The sequence below is a fragment of the Mustela nigripes genome, chromosome 4 (assembly GCF_022355385.1).
Source record: "Mustela nigripes isolate SB6536 chromosome 4, MUSNIG.SB6536, whole genome shotgun sequence".
NCBI classification, from domain to species: domain Eukaryota; kingdom Metazoa; phylum Chordata; class Mammalia; order Carnivora; family Mustelidae; genus Mustela; species Mustela nigripes.
Window position 1 is genome coordinate 12631199 of NC_081560.1, and position 17143 is coordinate 12648341.

At 53.3% G+C, this 17143-nt stretch overlaps 1 protein-coding gene across 1 annotated transcript in view; it reads right to left on the reverse strand.

Annotated features, from left to right (window-relative positions):
• The window catches only part of TMEM178B (transmembrane protein 178B), a 326761-nt gene that overhangs the window by 24669 nt on the left and 284949 nt on the right, over positions 1–17143 (reverse strand). Inside the window, exon 3 of the mRNA XM_059396261.1 lies at positions 2511–2648. Within this exon, the coding sequence (XP_059252244.1) occupies positions 2511–2648 (138 nt within the window). The remainder of the gene's footprint in view (positions 1–2510; positions 2649–17143) is intronic.

Consider the following 17143-nt stretch of genomic DNA (forward strand, 5'->3'; position numbering starts at 1 on the left):
CACCTCTGGTCTCCCTAGCCTCTTTCGGGAGGACAGAACTCTACTTATGGACAGAGGTACCAAAGCTTCACGGTGGATGGAATGGGTTAACTCCAACCAGGACAGTGCCCCAGGCAGCAAGAAACAGCTCTTAGAACGGCAACTTCTCCAAAGCGCTTCTTGATGCTAACATTTTATCATGAACTTTGATTTTGCCATTAAGAAAAAAAATACAGTGCATGTCCTAGAAAGCAGATTTCGCTGAGCCCCTCAGGAACCAGGGCTCAGGGACTTCTGCATAGTAATCACCGAAGCCCTCTTACGGCGCTTGCCTATCTCTTGCTGCGCGGGGTGGGGCTTGGAGAAACAGTCTCCGAGGTGGTCGCGGAGGGAAGAAAGCAAGCAAATCACGAAAGGCCTTGGCCAACTGGTTCCCCCCTAGGAGCCCAACATTTTACACTGCAGAGAACGTTACGGTTCCGCTGTTCCACGGGCTCTCGGCTCCTTCTTGCTCCTGACCATCACCCCCAGAAGTCCTGCTGGGATCGCTGTGGGGCGAGGGCCCAGCACGCATCAGTATTTCTAAGAGCTCTTCCAGGGACGGGGCTGTGTGTGGTGACTAAGAAGCATGAAGGAGGGGATAGGGGAGCCAGGCACCCACTCACACAGCCTGGAGGGTGGGGGCCTCCGATTGCGAATCAATCAAAGCTTTCAGGCCCTCAGCCCCAGAGCCCCCTGCCCTCGCCTCCCTCGGAGAGAGTCCCACCCACCGTCCCAGGTGAGCAGGATGGCCCCCGACCCCCCCGGCCTCAGCTGTGGGCCCAGCCACTGTCGCTCTGTTCTGGCCCGCTTACGGCCTGCCCGATGGTGTGCGATCCGGCCAGAGAGGATCAAAGGGCTGATCACAGTCTCCTCAGTCTCTCTGGAAGGGGACTTGAGCCACCCAGAAGGAAGCTATCGGGGTTGAAAGGTCCCGGACACCTAACACCTGGGCAGGCTGTGAGCCTCGCTCGGGGCCCGGAGAGAGGAGCGCGCGTGCGGAGAGCGGCAAACACCTCGAGAGGGCAGGGATGAAAGCATGTCAGCAGCCAGAGCTCGAGGATTCCGGCTCTGCCCAAGGCCTGTTTGCTCAGCTTTTCTCCGATTCCTGGGAGACCTTTCTAGAGCCTCAGAAAAGCCCGTTGACGGGAGCCTGTCTCTGTATCGCCAGAAATATCTTAGAGGGAATGCTCTGGACAAACAGGGCCATTCCACTCTTATCTTTTTACCTTTCAGGGTCTGAGGGAGACTTTGACTGGAAGGTGGAAACAGAAAGGTCTCCACGGCTGCCTGCTGCCTTAAATGGAGTGCAGGGGTCAGGGCCCAGCCCAAGCCTGGCTTCACTGAAGACATGGGGCATGGACAAAGGACAGGCAAGTCTTGTGGGCCTGTGTCGGAGGGACACCAGAAAGAGGGATGTAGGGGCCACCAGAGAGCCCCCCTCGCTCCCTCATTACAGCAGGCGTGGGACATGTGACTCTCTGGGGCGGAGGGCTCAGTCAGCCTGGGAAGCCTCATCTCGTCTCGGGCCCATTACGGCTCTGCGTCAGGGTATGAGGGCAAACCGGCCGGCCCCAAGACGAATTCTCCCAGCCACCGGCTCCCTGGCCCTCAGACGTCTCTTTGTATACCCAGAGGGACAGAGGCCGCCGTTCTTCAGACTGGCCCACCCCTCTGCCTCCCATCCCTGCCCAGACACTTCACAAAGGGGACCCGAGCTGGCCATAAGCACATGGCGCCTGGAGTCTAATGGACATTGTTTCCAGGTGGAAGACTCGCTTTTCTTTCTTCCCATAAATCCGACAGATTCCCGGTGTCTAAGCCCAGCTCCCCACGGTGCATCAACCCACTTCTCCTTGTGGAGCAGACCCGACGGTGAGCTGCAGCTCCGGCCGAGACCACAGGGAAGAGAGGCACACACGGAGCGTGGACCAACCTGACTTCCCGTGGACTGGAACCCGTTCCTGCCCAGCCATACAGTTCTCTGTACCTATAATCCTTTCTAGGGACCCTGGAGCAGTTCATGGCCGTGACACTGGCAGACAGTAAGGGAGACAGTCATGAGAGAAGGTCCAGCCCTGCCCACCACCCTTAGACTGCCTTACTTTGAAACGGCAGCAGCATTGAGGACCCATAAATCAAGGTGAGGATAAGTTTTTGAAAAGAAAACTGCCCAGCTTCCCACCCCAAAGTCCAAAACGTGCATAAAATGCCAGAGCATTTTCTGAGTTTGTGCTCTTGCTGGGTCTGATCCTCTGTCTGTGCCACGGACACACCATCTTTCCTACACCAGGCAGCCAGACTCCTGAGAGTGAAGGACCAGATCTTATTGGCCTCTGCAACCCCAGAAGCTGGCACAGTGACAGAGAGCTACAAGGAACTCAAAAACATGTCTGATGAATGAACGAGTGTCCTCTAGCCGTTCTCCCAGAATCCCCGTAGCCAGGACCTTTGCCCCCCAAGACCCCCCCACCCCGAGCCCACAGCCTTACCTCCCATGAGGAAGAGAAGCCCTGCCACATACTGCATAAGGCCCCGGTCCCAGCAGCAGCCCAGCACGCCGATGATCCAGCCGAAGAGGATGATGGCCACCGCCATGCCCATGAAGCCAGCTGTCATCCTGCGCAGATCTGTGGGGAAGCAGGGGGCACAGCGGTTAGCTCCAGAATCTAGACCTCGGGGTCACGGTGCATCCTGGCCCTGGGCAGAAGTGGGAAGTGGGAAGGCAACCTACGCTACTCAGACAGGTTTGCATCACCCAGCTCCCTCTGTAGAGGAGAGAGCCCCCGGTTGTAGCTATCCTTGGGTGCAGAAAGCAGGCCAGGACAGCTGGGTTCGCAAGCACAGGGAGAGATCGTCGTCATCACTGCTGGCATTTCTCATACACCTCCTTGGTGCCAGGTGTAGCACTGTCCTTCCTGAGCATCTGGCTCAGCCGTTGGAGGGGGACAGGTACTATCTTTATCCCTATTTGAAAATGGATTGAACTGTTGACAGGCGTACAGGTGGTGAGTGGCAGAACAGGGTATCGAGCCCAGATCTGTATGGCTCCTGGTTGTCCCTGTCCCTGTCATCACCCACCTCTCCTGTGGAGGAGGGCGGGGTCTTGGGGGGCTGGCTGCACCTGCCGGGAGCTCCTTCCTTTCCCTCCAGGGTTGACTGGGGTCCCCAGGAGGTCCAATGAGGAGGAAGCTGCTGCTAGTGTCTTGTTCCTTCTCCTCGGAGCCAGCTCCCAGGGGCTCAGATTTCCCTGTATGCGGGTCTGCAGGGTGGGGAGCCACATGACCTGCTCTCACACGGAGCCCCTGGGCAGGCCTCTATCTGCTCCCAGGACACAGGTCAGCTCGGCTTTCTGGGTCTGGCCTTTTCCCCGTTCCACACCTCACTGACTCTGCCGTACAAAGCCAGTGTGGCTCAGGGCAGGAGAAGAGCTGTCTGGAGAGGCAGTATTTTCAGCAGAAGGGAGAAGGCAGAGCTGCTCACACATCTCAGCCTCTCTCCGTCTGCACCTCGCCCTTGACTCTCCCCACTGCCCTCGTGCGTGCCCCCACCCGCCTCACAGGCCCTCCCTGCATCCAGCCTCCTAACCTCCTTCAGGGCAGCACCCTCGCTGCTTGTCCTTGACCTTGTCCCTCACCCTGCCCCAGCGCCCACCGGCCTGCAGCTCCCTGTCCGTCTCTCCGGTCCGTGCGGAGCCCAGCCGCCAGCCCCGGGCCCAGCCCCAGCCCCAGTCCCGCCAATGGGGCCAAAGAGGAGCAAACCCCCTGCCCAGCCTCTGCGCCCAGGGGGTTGCCAGCGCAGCCTGAAGGACCCCAGGGGCACTCCCCTCTCTCAAAGGAAGGGAGGGAGAGTGAGGGTGTAGGGGAGGGCGCCCCAAAGCCAACTATATCCACCCCCCGGGGAGACCCAGGTCAGTCGCCTCGCATCCCCCCAAGTGCCCGGTTTCCGCACACCATGAGGGTGTCCGATCCCCTCTGTTCCTCTCCCACTCCAGTCACCCCCACTGGAAGCCATGGCAGATCCTGGCACAGTCCGACTAGAGAACACTCAGCCTTCTCCCCTGACCTGCCACAGAAGATGAGATGCTGGGAGCTGCCCCCTCACCCCGCTGCCGCCAGAGTAGCCGGCTGGGGTACAGGGAGGAGGGGCAAAGCATAACAGCCTGGACGGGAAGCGGGACGGGACCCTGTGGCAGAGGCAGAAATCCATCCACCGATTTCTGCCCCGGACTGCATCCACGGAATCCATCCAGCTTTCTGCTCTAGCTGGGCTCCTCGGTCCTCCCCTCCCCAGCCTGGAACGCCCGCCCCGGCCAGGTAGAAGCAACGCCCACTGTAGTCGCTGCCGGCAACTGCCAGAGCTACCGAATGATCATGCCACGCGACACAGAAGGCGACGACCTCCGATGTGTTGGAGGAAGCCTGGGGCAGGCGCCGCTCCGGCCCAGCGCCCAGACAGGTGCCGCACGTCCCGGGCCGGCCCCTGGCTTCCCTGCTCAGGCACCCACGGCCAGCTTGAAAGGAGGAGGCCTGGCAGTCTTGCCAGGTGCACAGGCCCTTATCCTGGGAGCTGACTGCCGTGGTCGCGCCGGCCCCCGTCGCCCCTCCCGGCTCCTTCTGCTGCCACCTGCTCAGCCCTTCTTCCTTCGCGGCCACTCACAGTCCTTCGAGGGAGCCAGGTCCGAGCTGCCTCCTTGGTGGAGAAGAAACCCCACCTTGACACGAGAGTCCATTTGGGCTGATCCCTGGAAACGCTTCGTCCACTCTCCACTGCAGTCAAGGGCAAGGAGACGGTGGGAGTGGGGAAGGAGAGGTCCGGGTATGTTTGGAGTCAAGTCGGTTCATATCCCCCTTAAACAGATCAGGACATTTTGTCCTAGGCCCCTGTGAGACCACCGGGTTCCTTTTTGGTGCATGTCTCGGCCGCTTTGGTAATACTGGAGACAGACAACACTGCTGAAGCCGCAAAGCACCCCTCCCTGCACTGCCCCCCAATGTGTCCCCCGACCCCCACCCGGCCGCCACACCTGGCCTTGCTCACGGGAAGCCTTCCTGGTCCTCAGGCTCTGCCCATCCACGGGACCAAAGGTACTGCCTGGGGGATTAAGTAGACAATGTGTCCCATGAGGCATGTCCCCTTGGGCCTGGAATGGACAAACAAGGCTGGACAGGAAAAGGAAATGCCATCGGAGGAAGCGGAAAGGCCGTCACGGTTGCAAGAAGGAAGCCAAGTCTGGGACTTCGAGGAAAAGGCAGAGAGGTAGGGACATGAAGAAAGTAGTTTCTCTTGCAAAAGTTCTGAGACAGAAAACTGTCACCCGTGTCCCAGGTCTGAGAGAGGCTGTGGCTGCTCGAGCACAGATTAGGGGAGCTCTGCCAGCGAAAGCTGAGGGCCGGGCTAAGTTGTTGATCTGGAAAGCAGGATGAAGACCAGAGGTCAGGCCCCAATATTTTCACCGACCAGGAGGCCTTTTGCCGTCACCCTGTGAGTACGAATTTGCAGGGTGATACACGCACGCTTGGTATTTTGTCCTCAGACTTCGGTAGCAATTCGAGGCAGCTGCAGCAACAGCTTGCAAGGGACACAGGACAAGAAATAGTCCTATTTTCTGGACAAGGAAAGCAAGATCCAAAGAAGTTAAATAACTTATTGACAAACCAGTGACATAAAGGGAGAGTGAGTTGTGTGGGAAAATAAAATTAATAACGCAGTTAAGGGCCCACTGGGTTGTCATGGAGATTGAACAAATGTATCAAGCATTTCTTTCTCCCAAATACACTGAGGACAATTGTTCTGAGATTCCCCCCCCCCCCCCCCGGACAGGCATCCACAAGGATGGGCAAACAGGACAGGGAACAACCCAGGACCGGAAGTGGCAAAGCTGGTGGACAGTGCACTTGGTTAAAGCCAGACTCGACGTGGCGGCGGGCGAGCTGCAAACCAACTGCCCCGGGGCCCGGAGGCTCGAGAACCCGCAGCTGCAGGTTCCTCTGGATCAGGCCGTTAGTCACCCAGAGGGGAGGAGCATCCGGGATGTGGTGGCAGCTGTCTGGATGGAACTAGATCCCCTCATCCATTCCACAATGCTGGGGGACTCCCCAGGGGGGTAGGAGGGGGCCCTAGCACTGGCATTGACAAGCTCATCAAGGATCGTTCCCTGTAGGTGATTAAGTGACCGTTCACATACAGAATGTTGAAGGCTTATCCTTGGGACCCTAGTCCCCGAGGGGAAGCTGGCTGCCTGGCCTCTGACATCCTGCCTGGAGACCAGGAGAAGTCTTTCCAGCGATGACCAGCACAAGAGGAAAGACCTAGGCACCCAGCACTGGGGAGCCCCACAGGCAGGCCCTCCCACCATTCTGCAGTAGAGTGTCCCATAGACAACCCCCCGCCACCCAGCGCTTCCCGGCAGCTCCCTCCCTGACAACACAGTGCCTTTAACCCGGGCCAAAGAACTCGAGGAAACAAGCCTCCGAGAGAAGAGGCAATAATTCAAAGTTATTATTAATATTCCCAGAGAGGCAAGACGCGAAATGTATTTTGTCTCCATGAAATAAGAACAGGAGTCTATTGGAAACATCTGGAGAACAAAACTAACCCCTTAAAATAGCAGAGTCAAAGTCACTGAAATTGATATTATAAAATCGATTCTAATTTATGTATTACCAGCGCTATCATGTTCCTAAGGAAAGATATAAGGACTTCCAAAACACACACGGTGTAACGGGATAAAAATAATGAGAAACGAAGGGAACAGAAAAGAAAGGGAAGAAGAAGCGGGATCTCACGTGCTCGTGGGAGATCCTTGCAAAGGAAACGATGCTGGCTGTACCTGAGCTGAAACGCAATACGCGTGGTTTCCATGGTCTTCAAATCTTTGTTGTCTCCTATTTGTGCTTGAGTGAATCCTGCATGTCACTCTGCCTGTGGAACGTGCCAGGTGCCAACGACAGCCCCCATTCCTGCCCATCCGCACTGCCCTGCGTGCCTACTCCCTGTCCTGGTTCCCTCTGTGACTGCTCACGGCGCCCACGGCAGGGCTCTGCACCCAGGAACGTACGTAGCTTCTACCTCATTCCCCATTTCTTCCTGCCTTTGTAGAGAAGAAAGTAAACCCAACTCATGTATCGGAAACCTTGTTAGAATACCACGCAGGCTCGACCTAAGAAAAATCCCCTTAGAAAGAGCCCGGGATAGAGCTGAGATTGAGAAAAATCTTCTCATGAACCCTTTTGGGTTGGAGCCCGTCATCTGCATTCCAAGACCCAGACGCTTAGCATTCTAAGTTTTGAAACGAGAAAGGTACATTCTCAACTTTTTAGAAAAAGCATTTAGTTCAGCACCGTGGAAATGGTGCGCAAAGGGGGCTGGGTAATGAGGGAGGCGGAAGAGGAAAGGCAAGGGGAACCATTAAATAGAACCAGAAAAAGCAGCTCTCCCTCACAGAAAATTTTGATTTTGAAGTTTACGGTCCTATTAACATTAAAATTGAAAGGTATTGCTTGCAACTCTACACGGGAAACCAGGGTATCTGCATTTAAATAAATACCACTTAGAGAAGGAAAATATATATGGGCTCTGAATATCTTTCTATTTGCTCTTTAAAGACCTTACACAGAAAAATGATAATGATTGTCATCTTTTCTCTCATCAAAAAAAAAAAAAAAAAAAAAGAGAAAGAGAGAGAGAAAACAAAAAACCCAAGCCCCACAAAAACCAGTGAGGGTAACTAGGTGTTAGACCATCCTGAGATGGTTCCCAGTGGAGACGGGGTGGGGGGTGAGTCGCTGTATTAATAGCCCCAGAGTCAAGAGTACGGAGTGACTAGCAAGGGCACAGTTCGCGCTGGCCACACGGGGCACTGTCTGGGTTAGTCTCATTTGCCGCAAGCTCTCACTCTGTGAGATAGAAGCATATCACCCAGGCTCCAAGGGTGGAAGAGCGTAGGCTGCCCCAGGAGTTGGACATTTGTTCACGAGTCCATCAGTCCCTTGGGGTTCAAGGTCGCAGGAACTGGAAGGGAGAACAAAATGGCGAGGCCAGAACTCAAGTGCTTTTGCCCCCCAAGGAATCAGTCTGGGAAGTAAGAAATAGAGACAGAGTTGCCATGAACATGCCAGCCGTGGGATTAACTCGGGGCAAACGGATTCAAATGAGAAGGAATATTCCAGGACCAAATTACTGCACAGCAACCACATCTGAAGCAAACGGGGCTCTGGTTCTGGGTAACCATATAGAGATTTGACTGTTGGGGGTGGAAGCCCAGATTTTTGGACCCGTGCTGCCTGGTTCAAAGTATGGCCCTGCCGTGGACTGGCTCTGTGACCTCGAGCAAGTTAGCCCATCTCTCTGGATCTCGGTCTCTGCACTTGTGGGCAGAGGGTTAGGACAGTACTTGCTTCGAAGGTTATTAAGAGGATTAAGTCGGTTAATACATCTAAACTGCTTACAACAGTCCCTAGGACAAAACGAGGGCTACAGAAGTAGGAGTGGAAATGGAAGGCACTTAGAGTCACTCTCTTGTTCCGGTCTTCCCGACTCATGCATCTACTGTCTGTAGCATAAAAAGGGCTGAGTAACAAGTCAGGGGTAGCCCCTAATTAAAGATCGGGTACCCAGAGGAAGAGCCTTCTAGAGTCCGTCCTTGTGCCTCCAGGTGCCTCGAGAAGCTGATGCAAAGGCTTGATCTTTCTATTCATTAAGACTGAGACATTCACCCCGGAGTGTTGCTGCTTCCTCTCCTCTGAGGACGAGCCGCTGGAGGCTGCCGCAGCTCACAGCGGAGGTGCTGGTGACCCCAGAGGCTGTCAGATCCCCACGCGCTCGCACTGAGCTCTGCGCAGACTAGAAGGGAGAGGAAGGAGCAGACTCGCTGCGAGGGCCGCCGCGGTCGCGATTGGTCCTTAAACTGAAACGGGGAAGTAGCTAATGGGAGACGTTGCCTATAGCTCTCTTGTAGAGCACAAGTCGGTTCAGCATAATGTAGTCATATTTAAAAAGTCGTTTTTATGTGAAAACAAAAGAGCTCTTAGGGCTGTCTGACTTGCTTTGTTCCCTGGAAGTTCCTTCAGAACTGTCCTCTGCCTACCCCGCCGTGCCTCCATCTCTCTTCAAGCCCCCCAAGGATCTGGTCCTGGTGGACAGAGACCCCCCTGCCCTTTCCTCGAGGCCACTGAACTCTCTGCCCACCTGCTCTGCCTGACAAGCTTCTCATCGCCCTAAAAGGTATCCCTACAGAGTCAGCCTGTGGGAGGCTTCCAGGCATGTGAGCAGACGCTGGTGTCCAGTACTCGGTCTCTTCCAGCCCTTCTCACCTCTCTGCATGTAACCCCTCATGTCTCCTTCCCTCCAGGAGATGCAAGCGTGTTCAGGGCTGCAGTCGGGTCTGGGGTTTTTGTCTTTGCCATCCCCGGCACATGGCCTGGCAGAAGCAGGTGCTCGGTAAATGTTTGCTCATGAGCTCACCATCCCCCCCTCGCCGCAGTGACTAAAACTGTGTGCAGCACAGCATAAAGCAGGACGAGGGGGGTGCACCTGCCGGACTCAACACCCTGCATGGACACAAATGTCACAACGACTTGAAACCCATTTCTCTCGCCTCTCATCTGATTGTATTTTTATAAGCCAGGGGTACCTATCATGTAACAATCCAATATAGTGCTTTACTGTATACAAACAACATATCGCTGGAGGTCCAGGTTCCAGATCACATAGAGCCATGTGGCGTGGGGCTCCTTACCTCAAAGTTTAATGACACAAGAAACCCCACAGAGTATGGACCCAGTAGACCTTTCTGCCCCGCGCCTCCCTTCAGGTCAGGAAGAGATGGGGGGAGGGGAAGGTGGTTGCCGTGGAACCAAGAAGTGGTTTCTAGGTCAGAAGACAGACCTGAGCTTCCCCCTCCTCACCCCTACCTCTGGCTTCGAGAGCTGCCATCAAGAGGGATATTAGTGATGCTGCCACAAAGAGGTCACTCCCCTTGTCAAGACGACAGAAGACAGATTGCAAAATGCGTACTCGCCTGACGCACTAGGTCAGCAGCTAAACCACGTGCCTGGAGAGGAGGAAGAAGGGAGGGAAAGCCCAGCGGCGAGAAGCACTGACTCACCAGAGTAGCCCCATCGCGACACAACAGCAGGAACCGTAGACAGGAAGGACGAAAAGGAAACTCAACTTAGCAACCAGACACACCTGGGGACACCCCACCCCCAGCTCAGCACCTCACCCTCTGTTCCCCGGGGGCCTTCCTACTGGGAGTGAGGAGCTAGACCAGTGCAACCCGCTATTCCATCTTGAGACGCTCCCCGTGATCTCCCTGGATCATGTGTCACGGACAGCTGCTCTGAGCGCACCGTGCAGAAATCATTGTGGCTTGGCAAGCATGTGTCCCCAGAAAGTCCCCACCAAGCAATGAGAAGATACGAGCTTTAACACGCGCAGGCACCTTACAGGGTGCTATCTTTCCAGAAAAATGTGGCAGGTCTGGAGAATGGGCTGATGGCAAAGACTCTGAAAAGCCGAGGGAAGGGAAGATAAACAGGCACGAACCTTTATTGTGTATTGACTACAGGCCATCATAGTGTTGGATAATTTACACAGACTTGTCCAGGAAGCCTCTGAATGGCTCTGTAAAGCAGACATTACTGTTCTCATTTTGTAGACTTAGAAAGTGAGACAAATGGAATTTCAGCCAGTGACCCAGAGACCAAGGTCACCAGCCGGGAAGAGGCAGGTCTGGGAAAGGGCCTCGGTCTGCCCGTGCCCTTTCCAGGCCTCAGACCATTCCAGGTTCGGTGCCACTTCAGACCCCAGAAGACAACTTGACATTCTGGAGAACGTAATGGAACATGATTTGGTTCTTACGATTCTTCTGAAAAACGTCAATGACAAGGGACAGTCATAACACGGGCGCACTTACTCCTGATGACCCCCATGGTGCAGGCGAGTGTGCATCGAGCATGCAGACGGTACAAGGAAGAACACACCAGATGTTAACAGGGAGCGTCCCCGGAGGTCTGCAACCTCTCCGGGAGCTTCCTGGGTGGAATCTGCAAGGATGGGGAATGATCAGAGGCCTCTGAGGGCCGGGGTCCGGCTCCTGGGTCAACCACCGGCCACGTCCCCTCGATGACCCCTCACACACACACACACACACACACACACACACACACTTCCTGGGGTGTGATATTTTGGATTTTGCTTATTCTTTTCTATGATGGGAATGCGTGCTTTAACGATCACATTTCCAGTTCTTGAGAAGATTTGAGCTTTACTGTTTTTTTTTTGTTTGTTTTTTTGTTTTTTTTTTTTTTTTTTGAAGATTTTTATTTATTTGACAGAGAGAGAGAGAGATCACAAGTAGGCAGAGAGGCAGGCAGAGAGAGAGGAGGAAGCAGGCTCCCTGCGGAGCAGAGAGCCCGACGCGGGGCTCGATCCCAGGACCCTGGGATCAGGACCTGAGCCGAAGGCAGAGGCTTTAACCCACTGAGCCACCCAGGTGCCCCAGAGCTTTACTGTTTTTAACGTTCAAAGCCTAATGTAAACGTGACAGGAGCCGGGGATGCCCAGCCGGGCCACAGACTCCCTGATGACGACGGCCTTTTCAAAGACACACCAGCACCCCGGAATAGCTTCTTGTCTCTTTTTAACAGTGACCGCTGGAGACCTGCCGTGCTCCTTGCTGGCTAACAGTGTGTACCGTGGAAGCATCAGCCGTTGGGCCTCAGAGCCTCCGCCGCCCCTCCAGCCCCCCTCAGGCCCGCACAAGCAGACGGTCAGGGACGGCCTCCAAACCGCCACTGGCCACAGCGGGGCGGCCCCAGGACCTCCGCAAACCCGCACAGATGGCCACAGCAATCTCCTGAGCCCCAAACGCCCCTTCCACCATGGAGATCCCCATGAACCAAGCACAGCAGTATCTGTTGGAACGGAACCGGGGTGCAAAGAACAGACAGACAGAACACTGAAAGTTACATGAGAAGACCCGCGTCTGAGTCCTGGTTCTCCCTGTGCCGGCTGAATGCACCGTATAGGTCCCAGCTGAGCTCTTGGTTCTGAGGCCTCACGGCTGTGAACGACAGAGGACCAGCCCCCCTCCCTCCACCGTCTAAAGCTGGCCCGTTGGTACGGTTGCCACCGGCCCCACGTGTACCTGCGATCGCTACTGAGTGCTTGCACTGAGACACGTGTAAGTAGAATATACTCAGCTGTCAAAGACTCAGTAGGGAATACTGCAGTAATAATTTTTTTTATTGATTACATGTTGATGAATGGCTTAGATAAAATGTTATTAAAACTAATTTTATCGGCTTCTTTTTATGTATTTAATCTGAAGCCTAAAAGAGGCTTCAGATGAGATGTGCGGTTTGCAGTTCATGTCTATGGGACAGCCCTGTTGTAAGAGGGGCTGCAGGACCTGGCGCTGAATGTGCTAGAAGGAGCCCCGAGCTCGTGTGGCAAACTGTAGTGCGCTGGGCATCTATGATTTACATATAATCTCCCACTGCCACGGGAGCTTCCCACTCTTCCACCAGTGCCACTCTGAGCCTCGAGAGCCCCACTCAGAGAGCTGCCCATAGGTATCCTAGAGTGTAGTGCATGGTACCTCCATGCGGCCTGAGAAAATGAGGCAAGAAGGTGATTAAGGACTACGTATGGCCCCAGAGCAATGACAAAGCCATGCACCTGGAGGCTGGCAGGGGAGGGCTCCCACTGGGGGCTCCTGGGCTTCTGGCATGGGCCTCCTTTTTTTTTTTTTTTTTTTTTTGAAGATTTTTTAAAATTTATTTATTTGACAGACAGAGATAAAAGTAGGCAGAGAGGCAGGCAGAGAGAGAGAAAGGGAAGCAGGCTCCCTGCCGAGCAGAGAGCCCGATGTAGGGCTCAATCCCAGGACCCTGGGATCATGACCTGAGCAGAAGGCAGAGGCTTTAACCCACTGAGCCACCCAGGCGCCCTGAGCATGGGCCTCTTGAATGTCAATGAAAAGTAAGGCTCCCTGGGAAAGCCTCCTCTAATGTTGCCTGCAGGGGTGTGGTGACTGCAACAGTTAGGGTCTCCATGGTGGGACGGCAGCCACTATGGGGGCCAAGGAGGCAGTGGGGACCAGGTCAGGGGAGACGACAGGGGATGGCAGTCCCCATGAAGCTCCTCCCAAGGAATCACAAAGGCCCCATACAGAAGACGGAGCCGGCACCGGAGCCTTACCATGTGTAAGCCACCAACTCAGAGAGCAGGCACGCCAGGCCCTAGACCCTGTGGGTGGCTTAGGTGTCCTCCCCTGCCCTCCCCAACCCTAGAAGAACCAGAACTAGCAGGGCTCAGGGACAGCAGGTGGGACAATGAGAATAAAAGTCTGAACAGATCTCCCCTGTCACAGGAGGTTTCCAAGAGTGGGGCCAACCCAAGCTAGGAAAGGGAAAGGATTTAAACTAGACACAGGGCTGGAAGTCTGCTGTCACATCTGACTCTAATTTTGATTTCTGCAAATGTAAGTTTACTCAAACCTGAGAGTTACTCCCCTTCCCCCAAAATCTGTGCAGTCTTTCATAAAGGTCATCTTGGAACGGGGATGGGAGATCAGACACAATGACCTTAAAAGGTTATAGTGAGAAATAGATAGACTTGTAGGCTGCAGCCTTTTCATTAAGGTGGTTGTAGATGACCCTTATCCACCACGTATCTGCGCCAAGAACAATGATAATAAAGTGAGCATTTTTTTCCTTATGCCAGGCATGTCCTGAGCACTTTCCTCACATGACGACATTTAATCTTCCCAACAAATTGAGGAGTTTATCATTCCCTTTTTACTGATGAGATAATAAGGAACTTGCCCCAAGTCAGGCAGCTTAGAAGTGGGAGACTCCACAACCCAGGCTCTTAATCGCCGTGGCCTCCAGGCCCCTAGAGTCGCTGATCCAACAAGATGCGTGATGGCCCTTTGTAAACTGTAACATGTTACCGCGAACACCGGCCATCATTTATGGTCACCACCGGCCTATACGGCAGAGGAACAGACACAACGGACCCCGCAGGCATTCCTGGTGTCATCTAATGGGTATGTGGGGGGGCGTGTAGCAGTCATTACAAACGACATGGGGAATGCGAGTCTGATAACTACCCACCCACCCCCCTGCCACGGCCACCCTGAAATATCTTTAAATTTGCAATGCTGGGAAGGTTTGCTTTCTAATTTATAAGTGTGGTAAAGGGGTCTGAGGGATGTATGCTTATGTCTGTCCACGTATAAGCAAAGATGTTTCCCATAGCCTCTGCGCACAGGATGGCAGGAGCGGGCAGGGGGGCAGAGAAAGGGGTGTTTGGGAGGAGCAAGAACCACATAGTAGTGGCGAGCGCTGGGCTGGGAGCGGAGCTGGCCTTTGATCCTGTCCGGTCTCAGCTACGTCACATTATTTCTCTGTTTGCCTGTCTGCTTTCTGAAATGGGGGTGGTAATACTTCCCTGTCTGGAGCTCTGGGGTAGGGATGACTCTACTGCAGTGGCTGAGCTTCTCAGCCTCACCTCTGCAATATGTCAACCCACCCCTATCTTTTTTTTTTTTTTTTTTTGGAGATTTTATTTATTATTTGACACACAGAGAGAAAACACAAGCAGGGGGAGTGGCAGGCAGAGGGAGAGGGAGAAGCAGGTTTCCCGCTGAGCAGGGAGCCCGATGCGGGGGTCACAACCTGAGCTGAAAGCAGATGCTTAACCGACTGAGCCACCCAGGCGCCCCAAGCCTGCCCCTCTCATAAGAGATAGCACACAACTCAAAACAAAGAGCATTATTAAAACAAAAATAATATATAATAATACATACACAATACAGCATGAAGTCACTTATGCGGATTGGATAATCTTAAAGCAAATCAACGCTCTGGGTTGGGGACCTCCCGCAGGCTGGGAGGTCCCCATGCATGAGACAGCAGCGCCCACCCCCGCCCCCCACTGTGGTTCTCGTCCCTTAAGTGGATGCTCGTCATGGCCAGTGACGAGCGAGTGGGCTTGGCAGACCTCTCCTTTCCCCTCGTGCCTTCCTCTGTGGCGCCCCTGACTCGTTTTTGGAGGCTGAGACCCAGGCTGCTTTGGCAGATGGTTCAAGCTCATTCAAATAAAGATCTTGCCAAGAAAAGGAATTCTGTAGGAAAAAAACTCAAGGGAGAGCCCACCCTCCACGTGAGAACAATTCCATCCACAGAAAGCCTCTCTTTGGGGGCATCCCATATGCATTCATTTATTCATTTCCATCAAGCAGCTGCTGTAAGTAACAACAAAACTGAATTCGGTCACCGAAACGGAGTCCCTGGCTTCGTGACATCATTCTGGGGAGAAAGACAAACTTTATATGTAGACGCGAACATATTTATGTCAGGTCACAAGCCAAACTACACACCCATACACAAACACATATGTCGAAATGACAAAGCTAAATGCTACGAAGGAAAAGTAAGTAAGGGAGGCAAGACTCAGCAGGAGAGAACATACACGGGGCGTGCGTTCAACACACAGAGATGAGGAACATCTCTCAAGAATGTGACATTTGAGCGGACCCCAAGGAAGTGAAGGAACGGACAAGCGGGTATCTGGAGGAAAAGCAATCCAGGAAGAGGGAACAGTGGGAGCAAAATTGGCAAGGAGGAATCTGTTTGAGGAACAAGAAGACCTCATATTCTGTATAAGCCTCTGTAATATTCTCTTCACAACTGGAACCCCATGGTGACTCAGAGCCACCATGATAAATCTTGGTGATCACTTGAAAACAAAGAAGTACTTTCTTTCTTTCTTTTTTTTTTTCTTTAAAGATTTTATTTATTTATCTGACAGAGATCACAAGAAGGCTGAAAGGCAGGCAGAGAGAGAAGAGGAAGCAGGCTCCCTGCTGAGCAGAGAGCCCGATGTGGGGCTCCATCCCAGGACCCTGGGATCATGACCTGAGCCAAAGTCAGAGGCTTTAACCCACTGAGCCACCCAGGTGCCCAAAGAAGTACTTTCTATACCAGCTAAGTTCTTTTAGAACTTAGGGGAGGGGGGGGGAAGGCAGTAGAATTGATAATTCCCAGGCTTCTGACTTGGATGATGGGAAATGGTGATGTCACTGACCAAGATGCAGAACGGAAGAAAAGGTGGGGCGCCTGGATGGCTCATCTAGTTAGGTGTCTGACTCTTGGTTTTGGCTCAGGTCATGATGCCAGCGTCCTGATCTCAGGGCCGTAAGATTGAGCCCTGTGTCAGGCTCCACATTCACTGGGGAGTCTGCTTGGGATTCTCTCCTTCTCAACTTCTGCCCCTCCCCTGCTCACATGTGCTCTCTCTCTCTATCAAATAAATAAATCTTAAAAAGAAAAGTAAATAAATCTTAAAAAGAAAAAGAAGGAAGAGGAGGAGAAGTAGTGGTAGTAGTAGTAAAGGCAGAGAGTATTGCTTCTGTTCTTGGATTTATTTCTATTTTCTTTTTTATTTTTGGAGGGGGTAAGAGAGGAAGGATGGGAAATGATGTGAAGTTCAGTTTGTTAAAAGCTTAACAGACACATCACTGGAAATGTCCGTTACGGCTCCGGACATATGGGTCTTGTGCCTGGGAAGAAGATTCCTATTTGAGATACTGGTATGAGAATCATGTGAAGCCGAAGGCTGAATGCCTGCTCTCCCAGGATAGGTGTATAAAAATGAGAAGAAGGCTAAGCATAGAATCTGAGAAGAGAGAGGAGGAGGAGAATGGGTGGCCCGAATGGGTCAGGCAAAATCCAGCACGAAGGATACCATGGGAGTGGAAGGAGGGGAGAGCTTCAATCATCCTCAGGCTGCCGAGATCAAGTAAGACATCACATCATGAGACATTCCGCAAAGATTTGCTGAGCACCCACTGCGTGGCAGGCATTGTGCTTGCCACAGGGAACACAGTAGATCATAAAATGGGCACGGTCTGTCCAGCGTGGAGCTTTACTAGATTTGTAACTAGATCCCTCCTGATCTTGGCAAACGCTCTTTAATGGAAGTCAGTCTCATTGGGTTAGTAGGAATGAATGGGAAATAAGGAATAAAAATCACTTACTGTGCTTTCAAGTAGGCTGACTGTAGAGAAGAGGAGGGAGATGGAGTGACGGGGAGGAACATAAAGTGAGGACTT